General features: G+C 35.9%; 1 protein-coding gene across 2 annotated transcripts in view; it reads right to left on the bottom strand.

Annotated features, from left to right (window-relative positions):
• Positions 1-7,098: 7,098 nt before the first annotated feature.
• Positions 7,099-18,075, bottom strand: part of LOC124163932 (hemicentin-1-like) — a 79,901-nt gene continuing 68,924 nt past the window's right edge. For both annotated transcript variants that reach the window (XM_046541049.1, XM_046541057.1), the window contains 11 exons: positions 17,704-17,838; positions 15,464-15,593; positions 14,985-15,145; positions 13,594-13,722; positions 10,698-10,817; positions 10,401-10,450; positions 9,992-10,196; positions 9,266-9,455; positions 8,960-9,180; positions 7,834-7,936; positions 7,099-7,387 (listed from right to left, as the gene is read on the bottom strand). In XM_046541049.1, the coding sequence (XP_046397005.1) occupies positions 7,294-7,387; positions 7,834-7,936; positions 8,960-9,180; positions 9,266-9,455; positions 9,992-10,196; positions 10,401-10,450; positions 10,698-10,817; positions 13,594-13,722; positions 14,985-15,145; positions 15,464-15,593; positions 17,704-17,838 (1,538 nt within the window). In that variant the 3' untranslated portion in view covers positions 7,099-7,293. The remainder of the gene's footprint in view (positions 7,388-7,833; positions 7,937-8,959; positions 9,181-9,265; positions 9,456-9,991; positions 10,197-10,400; positions 10,451-10,697; positions 10,818-13,593; positions 13,723-14,984; positions 15,146-15,463; positions 15,594-17,703; positions 17,839-18,075) is intronic.

Genomic DNA, 18,075 nt, shown 5'->3' with positions numbered 1-18,075 from the left:
TGAATTTAAGACAAGGCCCTGATGCTCTGAAATTTCTCAATGACTTCCTGACAAAACGCATCCTATGGCCATACCTTAAGACATGGGTAGAGAGTTCTCGAAATAATGAATGATTTTTGTGTCGATACAAAAGTTGGCTCGCTGACTCTATAACATTTCCAGAATTTGTTATGCACCACTTTCCCGATACTTCAACGACAGCCGGTTGAGTATTGTATTTTTGTAAAAATCTATTCCTCCCAAATTGATTCCCCCTGTAGCTTCATGCTACAAAATTCATATTATATTTGCCAGGCATTCCAGGGCGGCCAAAAAAATGTCGCACCTAATGTGTTAGATCACGCAGAAGAAAATTCAAACTTTAAAAACTACTGCTACTACTGCTGAGCTTGCTCTCGCGGCACCTGTAAGTTTGAGAGAGAGGGGAGACACTGCAGCAGCTCACCTAATTGCAGAAATAACAACTACGACCCCTACTCGGGCTAAGAGAGTTCTTTCAAAGTGGAGGACGAGTGAAAAGGTCCACCCTGAGATGACAGTGGAAGAGGCACTGTCATTGATGATTGCCTCTGATTTGACCAAGCGTAAACATCGGTCTTTTCGTAGGACAGCTCTGAGCCATGGACACGAATTGTATCCCAGTTATGATAGAATAGCGATAGCAAAAAAGGCAGCTTATAACGAAGGAATTAAAATAACTGAGACAATGTGCGAAGTAAACCTTCAAGCACCACTGAACCTCACCATATTGGGAACAATAGCCTGCTTAGCCACCACTTCCACCTCTCAAGAATAGGGTGGTTTCCTATTATTTTTTTATTGCTTTAATCGAAAGATTATTACTCCTGGAGTACGTATTTCACGCTTTTAGATTTTTAAATGACAACATCTATTTTTCGCGATTAAATGAAAAGTGAAAATTTTCAAGCGCGCGAAAACGCGACGCTCAAGTATGAATGCCGGGAAATATCTCCGTACGTCGTATTTCTGGTTCCCCCTCCCACCCGGTGTGGTGACCTTGAGGCGAGACTTAGCGCTGATACGTCGCAGGATGCTAGCGGATAGCCGAGTACCTTGCTGGATGGTAGCGCTTGGCTTAAAAAAGGTTTATTAATACCTTATCAAACGAGGAAAACTTTCCGACCTTAGCCAGTTTCAATAAGTGTTTATTAAGACATGTTTCCCTGAGCTCTGTGCCTCATGCATGCATTGGTAACCTCAGACGATGTATAACTCCTATCCTCTCGTGTAGAAACTAGGTCCCTGTGACGTCATGCGGAGTGGAATCGTATGGGCGCCAATCTGGCCTTTTTCAAATGAGGATAAAATTTGACCCTTGCCATTCGTCTAAACCGGTATTTCAAAAACCAAACAATTTGTGTATTATGAATACACTAATGGTGGGTAACGAATCGCAATCAATGCCTTTGGTTTTCTTTGATGAACGAAACTACCCTATTAAAATGTGTGGTGAACTACAGATTAATCTCTAAGTACGGTTTTGATGTTCCCTTGTATCTCTTAGTTTGATTAAAAAGCAGCAGGTAACAAAGGCGCAACAGGTAACGACTGAAGTTTCCACTTTATCTTGGTTAATTACATTTATCTCTAAACTTTTGATAAAGAATTTAAATTGCATCGGAGGCACTTCTCACATATAGGCTCTACAATTTTAGATGACACTATCTGGGAAAATCCACTGCCGACGTCGACACGATTTTGTCATCCCATCCGCTTTAGGTGAAAAAAGAGAAAAGAAGTTACAAAATCAGAAAGACATTACCTATATTGAAAGGCAGGTGGATGGCCTTAATGATTTCAACTCTGGATTTTACACGATCAAGTTCTGTTTTCTACTGGCCATGATCAACAGAAAAGTAATGCTTACATTGCTTACCTTATTTTCCAAATTTTTTCTTAATCTTAAAACCCATATAATTTATTATCCTACAGGGAAGTATAGTCATTTCGAAATTAAGAAAAACGATAGTTTTTAGTTTGCAACACACTGAAGGACAGCTGAATCGTGGGGTTCTAAACCTGCGGTGCAATAGCGTCGGGTATGAATAACTTAGGAGATTAAAATATCGTTCACCTGATATCGATAAATATTCTGTTGGTTTGTGTACGCTGCATTGCCACATATGATTTTCTGAATGCATATTGAATATGTCGTATCGATTGGAATTTAAACAGTGGCATTTGATAATTTAAATTTAAATTTATTTTAGTTAGGAAAGGAATGCTAAGAAAATTTTCAGCTAAAATTGATAATCTAAATTAAAATAACTATTTTGAAAAAGATGTTCGGGGATTTATTCAAAAACGTACTTACAGGCAAGTGGAAGTTTGAGTTTTCTACGCTCCACAAGCAAATTAAAATCACTTTCACAAATTCTGCGCACTCAAGAGAACTTAACTTTCCTTCACCACAGTCAAAGTAGAACTGAGGGTATGATATACGTTTTAAAAAATCTAGAAGTTCCCGTGGAAATGTCTACCTAAACTACCCTGTCTTCATCGTATCTGCTTCTACAACTTTCTAGTGCTTACTGTAGGTGCAGAACATGAGATTGTCACGCGATCCATAATTTTCGTCCATAAAACTTTGATTATTTAGTTGCCATCAGTAATCTATGTTCATGATTAGTAATGTTAAGTCACTGAACACTGCATTATTAGCCATCTTCTTGAACATTATTCTCTTCATCTCAAGAGTAAAACATTAGATTTAATGACGCTATTTGCAGTTCGTTATTTGTTCAATTTGCCGACTTGGGTGGCGGCGGGGTAAAATGCTCGCCTGTCAAAGAAGTGTCGGGTTCGAGTCCCGCATGGGTAAGTTTCCTTTATCAAGCGCAACATTGTCGCAGAATAATTTATTCACGCCATTTATGTCAATATTGATCCGTCGGTACGTATGAATAAAGTATGAACTTTGTAACGTAAAGCTAAATGTGGAATAGTATTTATTCAATAAATTTGAAAGAAATAGATTTTTACAAAAATACCAACTCCCGTAGAAGTATTGAGAAAGTAATGCAAAGCATATTCCGGAAATGTTATGGATTCAGCGAGCCAATTTTTGAAGCGACACAAAAATCGTTCATTTTTTGTTCCCATAGAAATACCTCCGTTAAGACGGCCAAGGGCTCCGCTCCAGGATGTCATAAAACGGCCGTTTTCGAAAGTAGAATCCTGAGGATCAGGAATCGGTGATTGAAGAAGGTATAAGGGTCTCAGTTGGTATCTTTCTGGTAGGTCTTTTTGTATGAGTCCCAGGAGAACAACTCACTTTGTCGAGGTTTGAACGCTTTTAATGGAAGCATGGTCTTCGATCGTATCCAAAGATAACGAAATGAACTTCGATGAAACGTGCAAGTACATCGCATGAAAAACCTCCACTGTCTTCACCACAGACCATTTGAGAATCGGTGTCTTGAAGCCAAACATAAAAACGGCGAATGTTGAGCGTTAAAACCCATACAGCTTCAATAACCTTACCGCGGCGCGGCTAATCCAACTCCCGACGCGCGGAGAAGAACCCTGCCGCGCGATCGAAAAATCAATGTAATTTCCGGCGACGCAAACTTATTTCAAAGAAAACTGCATAAAGACCTCAAGAAATCTTCAAACAATGCTCTCATATAAGTTACTCTGCGCGACCTTGCCGAAAACCTATTTGAAACTCTACCTAAATGTAAAACTTCGTCGAAAAACAGTATCCGCCATTTTGTTACTGCACGGTAAGAATTTATGGGCTGTATTCTTTAAGATTACGGATTATTAAAGAAAAAACACCATGCTAACAGATTATGTGGTTTTTTATTCGGCAAGAATCCACCCATAACTTCACCATTCACTTACTTTGGAAGATTTTCAGAGAAAATTGAAGACGGGCGTTTTTATGGAAATTTGCTCACGTTTGAGCCTCTGTATCTCAGTAACGGGTAGGATCTATGTCAAATGAAGTACATATCAATAAATTTCAATCATTTTTGAGTATACATGCGAAGTTTCAAGTTTATAACTCAAAAAAAGCCATTTTGTAATTTTGTCCGGCTTTTTCCGATTTCCGCCCACTGTGCGGCGCCCGTAATCAAGCGCGCAAGGATTCAATCATGAGGATACCTAAATACCATGAATACAAATAAATGAATCGGTCTACAAGTCTGCAAGTTGCCGTGCGCTCATCCTTTAGCGTTATTTCTCACGCTGTTTTTAGCACTCGAATCAACGATGAAGGGCTGGGTTTATCTCAGGCCATATGACTGCGCAAGAAGGGGGTCGTGCCGTAAAAATACTAAAATCCCCTACCCGGAGGGCCCAAGCCGCATTTTAATCCTAGGGGTGTAAATGCTAAACACGCATAATAAATCCCACTAGGTATATAGCGATACTACTACTCGATGAAGACGGAATTTTGCGGAAGGAAAGCTCATTCGACGCCAAAAATATTATTACAATCGCTCAAAAAATACGCTTGTCTACTCGACGTGCGCAATATGTTCACGTTATTTACGAAGAAGAAAGGACCATTGAACTTGTGCCACTATATAGACGAAAAATTAACATAAATCTTCTCTGTCAAAAAATTAAATTGGGATTAGGTTTATGCAATAAAACCATATTGTTATCCATCTAAATTGATTCAGTTGATTTGTATTGTCTTATCCATCAACAGTTGATTTTATATCATATTTTCAAATTCGATGAAGCACAGGATTATAAACGAATTTCGCATCTCCGTTTACTTGTGACAGTTAACTTGTCTCATACAGTACAATAATGTTCGATAGATATGTTTATTTTATGGTCCTCCATAATATGAAGATTTTTCCAAATATCATTCGAATTACAACTTCGACGTTTGCCATGAGGCACAAGGTTAGAATGGGGAGAACAATCTAGTAAATTCATAAAATAAGGAAAATTCCATCCAATAAAAAGAATGAAGGTTAAACAGAAATCTTTGAAGTTGAGCAAAATAAACAGTTCGATTGAATTTCAAGAAGGACGAAAGGCTAAAAATAAAGTGGGAGAAATGAGCCGGCTAGGCTGAGCAGTTCATCTGTTGTGTCCTCATATTTCAATCACGGCATACTGCCGATTATCTAGGCTAATGATGGGAAGAGACACGAATAATCGGAAAACACGAATAATCAAAACTTTCACTCTACTTTCATGTAAATCAAACAATTTATGCACATTGTCTGTTATTTTAGGTTGCTTAACGGCTATCTTTTCCCGATTGTGATCTTTTTAGCGGCGATAACATGATTGAACTCGTATTCCTACTGCTCCATGTAATACCTGATTTCCGAAAACCGCGCACCCGTGTCTGCGAGATCACGGACTCATAAAATTAGTTTGCATGAATGCTTCAAAACAGCTGCGTAACGTTTGAAACTACACTGTCAGGAACCACGCTGCGTAGTCGCGTCTCGCGCAAGTTGCCCTGTATGCAACTGCCGCGGGACGCGGATCTGACTGAACGCGATCGCGCACCGTGATGTTTAGGTAACATGAACACGGAGCTTCCGTGAAGATTATGGGCGCGCGATCATGCCATCGCGCAGCATATAGGAAACCAGGAATTTTGGCAATTTGTCTACGCAGACAAGTGCCTGGCTATCACTTACTCTCTCTACTTCCTCGGCCCCCGATGCCTTAACTTCTACTATTTCCTTCCTCTCCAGTTTGACCTTGACTAGTCTCGGCGTAAATATGTCCGAGTACGACGAAATTTCCGGCTCCTTATTGGGCCGTATCCAACCGAATGCGAGGTCACGGTAATGACTGCGCATTTGCGATATGAAATATGCTATTATAGTTCGTAAACAACATTTGTCTAAATATGCGATTAGTTAAATATTGAAAAATCTTCTAAAATGAATCATGAGTTTTTTTCCCGCCGCTGATCTTCGTCTGCGTGCTAGAGGAGATGTCCAAGTAAACTTGAAACATTTCTCGTCAAAAAGTAAATAAAATAATTCCCTTTTATGAAGAGGATTCTATTGGATATTTCTATTGGAAATAATAAGATCGGTATAGCCTTGAATTACAATGAAAATAGTCTGGTGCTTTTGCACCCGATTATTTTTCAATAAAGATCGCGGAAAACATCGAAGAAGGTAAAATTCATGCACGGATAAGCCGCAATACGGGTAAACCGCCGCCGGATAATCGGGAGTCTACTGAAATTGGAAACTCCATTTAATAGATGGAATGCGAAAGATAAGAAGTATCTCTTTCAAAGTGACCTACTCTTCAATAAGACTGATGTCCTAAAATGAAGTCAAGATCACACATGTACATTTGGACGTGGTACTTCCCGGTGTATGAACAGGATTTTTTAAAAAGATTTAATCTTGTTGAGTTGGTTTATAAATACTTTCATATCGAGGTCAAAAAGTTTCCTTATTACCAAGGTAAAATTCGTTTAAAGTATACCGGGACTAGCCGTGGAGATATCTTTTACGGGAGTCACCCGCATATCCACAGGGAGGAATGACGCCTCAGTAGCTTAACTGGCTAAAGCACTCGACCGGAAATCGGGGGATCCGGGTTCGAATCCCGGTCAAGGCGAATAATTTTTTCTCTGTGGATCTTCCGCAGGGTAAAATTCATTTTTCAGTTCAGTCAGCGCTTAAGTAGGATTGGGAAAGAAATGGTTTAAATTCTAGCTTCATTAGACATTGGTACTGTGTACACTCAACAGTTTAAGTTATGCCATCAAAACATAATATATATTCATAACAGACTGAAATTAGCAAAAATATTGATGAATGGCTGTACTTTAATTGAACTGTATGGGTAAGGGAGGGTACGAGGAAGGAGGCAACAAACGCTGTACCACACAAGTCATGCCACTGCTTCACCACCTTAAAAAGCCCAGTGCCACCACCGACTTTAATCTTAAACAGTGTCAATCACTCTTTCTGAAATAATAATTTTGAGCAGAAAGTGAACACTAAAAGTCAGAGAGAAGGAGAGTCCAAGCAATTATATGCGTAGATCGACTAATGATCCATTATTCTCACCATATTAGTATTATTTTTAATAATGAAGCCAAATCTATGAAATAAAAGAACTATCCCTTTTAGAAGTAAAAATTTATTATTCACAATACATCTGTACATAAATAATACATTACTCATCCAGGGTAAACATACTTGTAACATGCTTATGGAGAAAAATCAGGAAGTTTACTGACAAATACATGAAATGGTATTTCAAGTTAAAATAGGGATTTTTTTCATTTTATGTTTTAATAAAAAAATTTAGCAAACATCAATGACCCGTAACAAATACATTCAGGACAAATTTAGTCGCATACAATACATGGTGACTATATCCATTGTATGTGAGTGCCATGACTGCAACCCTAGAAAATAAAAAGAATCATTATTTTAGCAGTTGGGGAGACAATCAGCATAATAATTCTTACTTTCTTCTGAAGAGCTTTTCATTTCATATAGAAAAATATCATTAAAGGAAAATCTAAACTTTTAAATAAGTATATATATCTTTCGTCTTTATGTAAAAAATCTTATATAATCGTCTTGTCCTCATGAACTCATTAAAATTCAAGCAAGTAATGTAGGTACAGCACTTTGCATTGAAAATCTAAAGCTCAAAAAACCTTTACACTTTGTATTGAGTGTGTACTCTCAATATGTCAATCACTTCAATTAAAGTCAAACTTTTAATGACAATCGAACATGGTTTTCATTACTTGCTTCAAGGTAGAACTAGTGAAGCAAGCACTTTCATGGATACAAAAAGCACTAGAAAGAACACAAGTAATGATTCCTCTTGCATAGATCTCACCTGTAAAACCCAGGAACATTAAATTCTTTCATAGAATAAAGAATCCCATCAGTTCCCTCCGAACGGACTCGAAACAATTGCAACACCTGCCGGTTTGATGATCCTGGAGTAACAAAATAGCAACATACAATTTTGAGTTCATTGCAAAGAAGTTTCCCAGAAAAAAAAGTCATCATCATCTGAGATCAACTATCATTAGTAGCATACAATCGAAGGGAAATTACCTATTTATCCAAAGTTTGAACAGTAAAAAAGTGCTAATTTTAATACACACTTCCAAATTGAAAATAGGTAATGACAGAAGAAATGTGTGGCTTCATTCAAAACTAGCACTAGTGATGGATAGCACAATTAGAGAGGATGCTACTAAATCCTTTGTATAGTATTTGCCTGGAAATAATTTCCATGAGGAGAAAATATGCAGCCTGGGTGAAAACTTGAATCGAGTATTCATCATCTGGTGTTCTGCCTGTCGGCAGGTCCCTCACACCAACTCTGTCTCCATCTTTCCTGTTTCTGGCCATTTCTTTTAAGTCTCTATATTTTCCCATCTTTAAATTATCAATTAACTCCTTCCCCTTCTTCTGTTCCCTTCCGCCGCTCCTTGCAAGGGCACCTTCAGAATTCCATTACCTCTCACCACATGTCCCAGCCCGTTACCCTTCCTTTCATTTATTTTAGCCATCAATGTTCTTTCATCATCTTCCCAGTCAACACTTACACATTCCTTACTCGATCCATCCACCGTACGCCCTCTATCTTTCTCCAAACCCACATCTCGAATGCCCCAATCCTGTCCCTGTCTCTCCTCCCCATCGTCAATCAATTTTATTAAGGTAAGCTAATTGTTTCCAAAAAGGTCAAATTTCCATGAGATCAATGAGCAAGGTGATGCAAATAGTGCTACTGTCACTGCGGCAACAATTAGGTACTACTTAGAATGCCTTTTACAACGATTCCAATTTGTGAACATTTTCAGGAACCTACCTTTTCCATGACCCTTGAATGTATGCGGCTAGACATTTCACCAAATGCAACTTATGATTACTCAAAATTGATAGACTAAATGAATTTCAACTTTTACAAGTTGTCAATATAAATCCACCAAAATGTTACAATGGCTTACCTGTTTCTTCCTCTAGCTTGTGAAATGTGGTCCTTGTAGTTGAAGCTAATGTTTTGGCCTCATTATGACTATTCCTGGCAGTGATGGGAACAGAAAATTGTGCTAATGCACGCCTTGGCTTTAGAGCACCAATGGTAAGGATGGAGTTTATCACAATTTGAGCAACTTCTGCTTTTTCTTGACAAGGTGGATTGCTGGTATCACAGAGCTGTAGGCAATATCTGAATTGTGAAAATCAAAGAGATTTAATTAGCAGTAAAACAAATGGCAAACATAAATAACAATTTCTAAGGTACCAATACTCACATTAGTGACTCCTTTTTAGCCGGTACATCCACTTCTACCTCGCTGTGACCTAATGGACAAGACATTTCAATGCAGTGGTAGGATCCATTGGTATTAACACACTGCTGGCTTGGTAAAGGACATGGTGAGGAATGATGACTCTGATGCCTTATTCTATACATTCTATGGGCATCTTTGCATTCATCAATATCTATAAAATAAATAATACAGAATTACAGTGACATTTTGGACAGTTATTTAATTACATATGAGTATAATGCAAACACCAAATCAAAGTCAGTGGAAATTGGCAGGTATATTTTCAAAGGTGACAAAAAAGATACCTAGCTAGGGTGAAAAAAGGCTCAAATTATAATTTGTTAAACATGTATAAAGCCAAGGTACATGACAATCATATTTGCTATTTAAAATTATGTTTCTCCTCAATTAATTCATACTGTTATATGTGAAGCTAAGGCACAAAAATGAAATATTAATCTGTATATTAAAAACACAGAAATTATCAGTGAAATAAATAATAATAATGGATAAAAATGTATGTTAATTAGTATTGAGCCTCTACAACTCAACATACCTCCACACTTAGTATTGAGAATGCACTCTTAAAATGAAGTAAAAAATATCTTCAAAGAACAAAATTTTTGTGAAAATTGTTAGCTTAGCCGCCACAGTGCAAAACCAATTATCTACATTTCTACTCAGAGAATATATTTTACTCATACACACCTTGGCAACTTCCCCCAACGAATTCAAAGCCAGAAGAGCATTTCTTGTTGAACTCATCATCAGCCCACCTCAGTTCTTGGATTTCTTCTTTATTATCTTTTGAATAACCTGATCCTTTATGTTTATGATCATGAGGAGACCAGAATTTTGCAGGAGGCCGAGGAGTCACCAGTGGAATAATATGATAGTCGGGTAGCAAATCCAACTGAAAATCACAAAGAAATATTCCATTGAGGAAGTTTCCATAAATGCCAAAATACCCTTATTTTAACCAAAGAGAACCTTTTATCATGCATGATTATCAATGCTTTCAATGGAACAGAGCAGTTATGGGCACAGAATACATCTGATAATATGGACATTCTATAAAAATGTGATTGTTGTTAACAAATTTTTTTACACAACTTACCATTGGTAACTTTGTCTTCTCATACTCTGGAGGAGAAGAATCTCGCCTTTCTGGAAATGAATTACAGAAATCCATGCTATTGTTAGACAAATTGGACAGATAACGCATCAATAATGTTTTCACTCACATATTTGATAAATGGATGCAATGAAACTCAAAAAGTAGAAGCCTACACTAATTTTGGCAGAAGAGATGAATTCTTTACAGATTGATCAGAATGAATTAAAAAGCAACTTATTCCCACATTTCAAAATAAATACCACTACTAGAATTTTTTTTTATGATGAGTAAACTTACCACAAGTAACCTTATCTGATTGTAGTTCCAATCCTTTAGGACAAGTGCAGTAATAAGATCCTCTAGTGTTATGGCAGTCATGTGAACATGGGTTTTTACCCTGAAGACATTCATTGATATCTGGAAAATTGAATTATTTTAGTGGAAAAAAAATTGCCTTCATAATTTAATAAATACATACATATTTATTTTCACAGCTTCATCGCATACTCTTTAAAATTTAACAGATCACTCAAATTAAAGGGACATAATGGAAAAGAAAACTTTTGAACAAACCTTTTTCCATCTGAATTAATAAGTACGTACACTTGGGTCATTCCATCTCATTTCAATAACCTATTGTCTCCTATTAAGACCACAGATTTTGATCAAAATTCATATCCATAAATACCAGAACATATAAATAGTAATGGTAAAGTGGACACAACATTGCACCTCCAACAAACAGAAACCCAGAGGAATACACACAATTAGTAACTTTTAACTACTATCCCCGCAAAAAAAGGTAGAACACTGAAACTTAAGAATTTGTAAAAAATACTGCCGTAGCTACATAGAGTCGTTTCAATTACCATTTTACTCATTGTTTATTCAACTACAAGAATAAATCATTAAACAATGTTTAAACAGGAACATTTAGCTTCTACGGTCAAAAGAGTGAAGAAGATCATGCAAAAAAACTATTAGAATGCCGAAATGGTCATCTTCTTAATCTCGTCACCGGCAAAATATTTAATTGGTGCATTTTATTGTATTTTTTATAGAGAGAACAATATTTCCGCTTTACAAATAGCTTTTTAAAATTAAATTTTACCTATTCTTTGATTTTTGAAATGGCCGAAAGATAGATATCATTTTTCCGAGGTGTAGAAAAGAAAATGAATATTGCAGTTACATATGCTTTATGTAAAAAATATTCCTTAACTTTTAATACAAGGAAATGTTTACGTAGTTGCTCTAATTTAAAATAAACCATAAAAATTAAATCCTGGTCTTCGTAGGGTGCATTGCTGTGAGGGGGATTTTCGTCTTTTTTGGTTTATTTTCAGTAAGAGGAAAAATATAAACATTTCCTTACATGAGAAGTTTAGAAATATTGTTTACATAAAGCATACTTAACTGCAATATTCATTTTATTTTCTACACTTCGAAAATTGATAGCAGAAAAAAGTTGATGAAAACAACATGTGGAAATAAAAAAAAATATATATATTTTACTCCTTACCCAGGATATTCTTCCAGTAATATTTAAATAATAATTCATATTAGAATATTCGACAATCATTGCGAGACACTTAGTTATGTCGCATCAATAGAGTCGTCTTCTTATTTTTGTGAACCATAATTGACATTCAGCAAACCTGTGAGCCCATAACCACAAATGTAGAAATACCTTTGTCCTGAAGAGCTGGGAGGTTACTATTGGTAATGGATTAAGTTAAGCCTGAATCACACGATCATTTTTTTTTCGTCGCGAAAGTAATCACTATCGAGATCACTTTTCCCGTCGCGAAAAGCAATCGCTCTTGTGATCATTTTTCTGAATCACACGGTCACTCCCGCCGTCACTTTTCGCATCATTTCCAATATCACAGCTCGTTGTCATAGGACCCTCATCATGAAATTATATAGCGTGTTTGTTTATTTATGCCGTTCCCACATTTGTCAAACGTGGCGCTGCAATCACACCATACGGTCATGCTATCTGATTGGCTGATATGGGGTTTTAGTGACGGAAAAAGCGACCGGACGAGTGATGAAAAATAGCGATGGGAATCCACATTGCGATCGCCATCGCAAAAAACAATTGCCGCCGACGATCATTTTGCGCAGTGCTTGCGATAGTGATCACTTTCGCGATGAAAAAAATGATCGTGTGATTCAGGCTTTAGCAAATGAATTGAGTGAGGACATTCTTATTCCATAATCTTACTCAATCATCTCAAGGTTCCTAGGGCCAAATGAATAAGTTTTATCCTGCGACAACGACAACCCGCAAATCACATAGGTACTGCAGGATAGGTGACATCAAGGGTCGTTCACAAAATTTTATTTTATGTATTTTCTGCAGGATTTTAGATTATTCTGAGATATTACTACTAAGTGTAAGGAAAAAATCACAACTTCCTGGATTGCAGTATAATTTAGGATCTAATTGGATGAGTAATGAATCCGATTGATGAATATTTCACATGAATTAAAGTGCATGCATATGTATATTGTTTTGCCCACTTATCAATCCCACAAGTTTGTATACCCCTATAAACTCTAGAAGTCTCTCAGGCTAGGAAGTTCATTAATCACTGGCCAAAAACACCATAATTTAATACTAATTTCCATTTCACGAGAAGAAAAACCTGCTAAATAAAGACAAACTAAGCACTACAGTACATAAAATCTACAAAATATGCTGTAAAAATCATTCTACCTCACTGGGATTTGAATTTGAAAACTATAAGACCACCAATTTGTCATATATCGAAGTGAATTACAGAGGTAATTAACAGAATGAGGAGTTGATGCCTAATTGAGATGCTCACGTCTCCAAGCATCAACGTCCCATGTCTCTCACGTCCCATGAAACCTTTGAAAAGTAATGACTCAGTGGCAAAAGTAGTAGCACAGTTGGTAGGCAATGGAGAAATCGTGCTTTGAATCCCGGTGAAGCCCAATGATTTCTTCGTTTAAAGTTTCATTCTTTGTGAGTATAACTTCTATCTCACTAGCATAATATGTTCATTTAATGATTTTGAAAACCACTACCCTTAAGGTAGCATTGAACATCTAAACCCTCAGTCACTAAGGCTGGCAATCATTACATAGTACACGGTACGTACAGGAATTCTCAATTAAGTAACAAAATCAATTGAGAGAACAAAGCTGCTAGAGTACTTACCAATACATGGATGACCCAAAGCTTTTGATGTAAATCCTTCAGGGCATAGGCAAAGGTAGCCACCCACTTCATTTTTGCATCGCTGAGATTCATGGCACTTACTTAAATTATCAGCACACTCATCTATGTCTGGAAAGAAGCATATTTTCAAATAGATTAGGTAAAATAACTTCAAAATAGACTAACCTTATGGCTTATGCTTTAATTATCTTTTGAGGCACAAATTATTAATTATGGACGAGTCCGTTGTTAAATTTTTCCAGTTCTCCACCATCAGTTCCTGGTTCTCGATATTTGGTTCCAACAATAAACTCTTATTTTCTGAATGAACACCAATTTTAAAGAACAACAACCAGAACTGAATGAAAATAATTTAACTAAATTAACCAGAAAGCAATGTAAAAAAACTTAAAGAGCGTCTCCATAATTTTATTTGTCGAGTATAAAAAGTCAAATTAACATATTCCTAAATATTGCATGATTAACCAATATATCACATTAAATCAGGCAGCCACTGGTGGTTTCCCCAGATTTTGTTTTAAAAAATCATCATTTTCACCCTGCCTGGGTCTAATTTATTTTTTTGCCGGCTCCTAAGTACCAACTTTATTTTTTGGTTTTGGTTCCCGATACCATTTCTAAGGGCCAAGTATCGGCAGTAGTGAGAACCTGGTATTGGTACTGGTCCATCTCTAATATTTATTACTTCAGGTCAAATAATTGCCACTCAATGAAATACGAATGAAACTTCATCAAACTATTACCAGACAGGTTGGAATTACTATAGAATTAGAATAGAGTCAATGAAATTACAGGTAGCAAAATACTAAGCCATATATGCTAAATAGCAGGTGACCACAATTTTCCCTCTTTATTCTAATCCTGGTTTTGTAACATCTCTATCATTGGCACTTAATCAGCACCTCCATTAATGTATGATTTCAAAGATATTTCATGTAAAATCCATTCTTCGAGCTACTTCTAGGTGGTCAGTCATAGTCTGATGCATTATCACCTATTCTGCATTTCATCAAGAGTCATTCTTTATTACAACTGTTGCATGGCATTAATTTAAAATGAAGATACATGTTCACTTTTAAAAACTTGAATTAGCTACATTTCTGAGTTCTTATTCTGTGAGAGGATCTTTTTAGGGTAGAAAACATTTATTTAGACCATAGAAATAGGTTTTTGTGCAAACAGGCTTTAGCAGAAAATACAGAAATAAACCTGAAATCTATGCAGAACATAAATCTCCTAGCTCATATTAAACGCCATAAGTTTTGAAAGCAAGAGTACATATCCAAAGCTGATTATATTAAGCAAAAAATGGGGTTCTTGAAAGAAGAATGAATTACTACTGCAGAAGGAAAACTTAAAGAAATCCTTACCAATGCAATGCAAGTTTTCTTCATCAGAGTTGAAACCATCAGGGCAGCGATTAGTTTGAAACTTTTTGCTGATTTTTGGAGAAGACGAAAAAACTATTTTATGATTGTCATAATCATTGTAAGTATTCATATCATCCAGGGAAAGCTGCTCGGCTAAATAGCTGTGGATGAATGCATACATTAACAAAAGATTTAAATTTAAATTAAAGTATTTGGTAAACAAATGTGATTATTTTAAGCTTCACAATACACAACACATGCTTGGTTTGACCTGAGCAAGCTACAGCCAAATGAGAAATGAGAACCATAATTCACGTCATACTCAGCAAGCAAAATAAAAAACAAAAAGTCATGATGCCATTACAGTAAGACAAATCAAAGGTAAGGTAATCAAACAAAAAAGAAATTCGAATAAGAAAAAATAATTTTATCTCCATCAAGTTCAATTTACTTTGCTTAATCATCACTCCCATATATACCTCATAGTTCCAAGGCTGCTATCATAATGGAGAGAACTGTTCCATCTATAGGGAATCTTTTTCCCATCTACATTCAAGTCATTTTCAGTCCATGCATATAAAGAGCTGGGGCTGGTCTGGACATAGCTCTCTAAAAGGTAAGTTGAGAAAGGAAGTAGAATAGATAGTTCAGCATATAAAATTAAAAGGATAATTAAAATTAGAATAAAAAACTAAACTAGTTAAAAATAATTATATATCAATATAAACAAAAATAAGGCAGGAGAATATGTAATTATTTCATGGCAACTTAAAGCTCATACTAGGAGTATTAATGGCAGCAATATGTTTAAGAATGAAAACCTAAGGAATATTTACACCTAATATATATGTAGACCAAATAAAAATCAAGACTAACTACATACCTATATCACAAGAAATCATTAAATCATGTCATTATTAATATAAAATTATCTAATGATCCCATATAAGCCCAAGTGTTCAAAAATGACCCAAGATATTTCTATCAAGGAATAACCTAATTCTCAGTTATACTCCATGCGCCACAAACCAAATGTATAAGTTACTTTACTTATTAACTAATGAGCCTATGTTCATAAACTTCAAATAAGTCAGTTAAGTTTAGCATGGTGAACCATGAACTACGGGAGACCGGTTTGGAAATATCAAGACACACATCAGGCTGTCTTCCTTATATTTGACTTTGAGCTTGCAGTAAACTCAATTAGAATAAAAAAGTGCTGCTTTATTAAAAACAATTAGAATAATACACATATCTTATGTTTTTTTTTGAAATTACTGATTCACTGTGTGGTCAATATCGATCACATGGGATGAAAGGTGAAGCAAACTCATACAGTTGAGGAAATCTATGATGAGTTTCAAGATCTCATTAATGTTTCAACCACCTTTTGTCTTTCGCTTTTACTAAAGAGACAAGAATAGATTCACACACGAGTGGTAGACAGTTGTGTCGAAGAAGATAAAAACATCATTGAGGCTAAGTGATTGTATAATAATGTGGTATTATTTATCTTGCACCAAAGTGGTGTTGGACTTATTCAATAACTGTAGAGTACCCAGCGATATGTTTTCCTCGAAGTGATATTCGCACTTGGGGTAGGGCCATCATCAAAGAAATGCGGAGCTCTTTGAAAGAGAGAAGAAAAATTAAAATTCTTGAAAAATGTGTCATTTAACATGTACAAAGGATAATTCAGGGGAGCGGAATAAATTGAAAACCATACTTATAATAATCAGATTGCCGTTCGGGGAATGAAATGATCAAATATTTTGTTTTGGACCAGTATTGCATGACTCCTCAGTAGATTATTTGGGCGTAAGAGTGAAAAACAAGAGTTTTTAGGTGAAGTTAATGGTACACAATGGAAATTTGCTGTGTATTAGAAAAAGAAAAATAATCACCAGGAAGACTAGGGCACATATTTTGTTATTAGAGACCAAATGAAGGATATGTGTTCATTGAAAATAAATCCAACTCTATATAAAAAAAAAAAAACTTGTGAAGTCATTATTCAGGTATTTTATCCTATCCTATTAGATCACTGAGGCGATTTCAAATTAAAGAAACAGTATAACATGCATTACATGAGCATTTTTAAACTCCTTTTTAAATTTCTGGAACGAAACGGGTTAATGGGGAAATTATAAAGTGGACTGTGATTTCACACGCAATTGTCCCAAGCGGTCCTTTTCAACCTCACTAAAACTACAGTCTTAGCAATTGAAACTAAGTGAGTTTTATGTTATTATGTGATTTAAGTAAGATTTCTAGACTAAAACATAATAATCATCAAATTTTTTTTATTGAAATCCTGGGTATTCAGGGGTAGCCCACCCACTAGAGTTACAGACTTGAATGGATTAATAATCAGGGTAAGAAGAAGTCAAAGAAATTCATCAATGGAGCAAAAAAGATGCAGACATCTACATTCTTTAGACACTTTTCCTCTATTACCATTGGAATAAAATGGGTCCAACTAGTTTCAGAGATCGTGCGAAAGATCCACAGAGAAAAAATCATTCGCCTTGACCGGGATCTGTGGATCTTTCGCACGATTGTGCATTGCGGGTGACTCCCGTAAAAGTTATCACCGCGGCTAGTCCCGGTATACTTTAAACTAGTTTCAGAGAGTGTAATTTCAAGTATGCCTAATGAGTTTTAAGGAAATATAAGCATATGATAAGGATGTGCGATCAAAATACTTTTTGAAGGTTACCTGAATAAGGTGTTAAGTACACCATGGCATCAGACTGGTATTGAGGCACTTCTCCCTCTACCTCTATTTCAACTTTCAGTTCTCCTGTATTGGTGTCAACTCCTTGTCCTTTATGGGAAAGGTAGAGCGTTTCCCCTAAAAGGAAAACATTATTAGTATTCATTATTCGTAATGATTGCAATAAACCATCATTATTACCACAAAAATTAGTAACGGTGAAAAGCAACTTCATTAGTTTTCAATCTTAAACCTTAGCACCATTATTCTTTAAATTACAGGAAAAAACAAAAAAATTATTGCTAAATTATAATAAATAAAATGGCACTAGAGGTAATTACATGTCAATGAACTAAATCAAAGAAGGTACTAAAA

Source organism: Ischnura elegans, chromosome 1 (genome assembly GCF_921293095.1).
Source record: "Ischnura elegans chromosome 1, ioIscEleg1.1, whole genome shotgun sequence".
In the NCBI taxonomy this organism is placed as follows: Eukaryota; Metazoa; Arthropoda; class Insecta; order Odonata; family Coenagrionidae; genus Ischnura; species Ischnura elegans.
The sequence above is the reverse complement of the archived record's forward strand: the minus strand, read 5'-3'. Positions and strand labels throughout refer to the sequence as shown.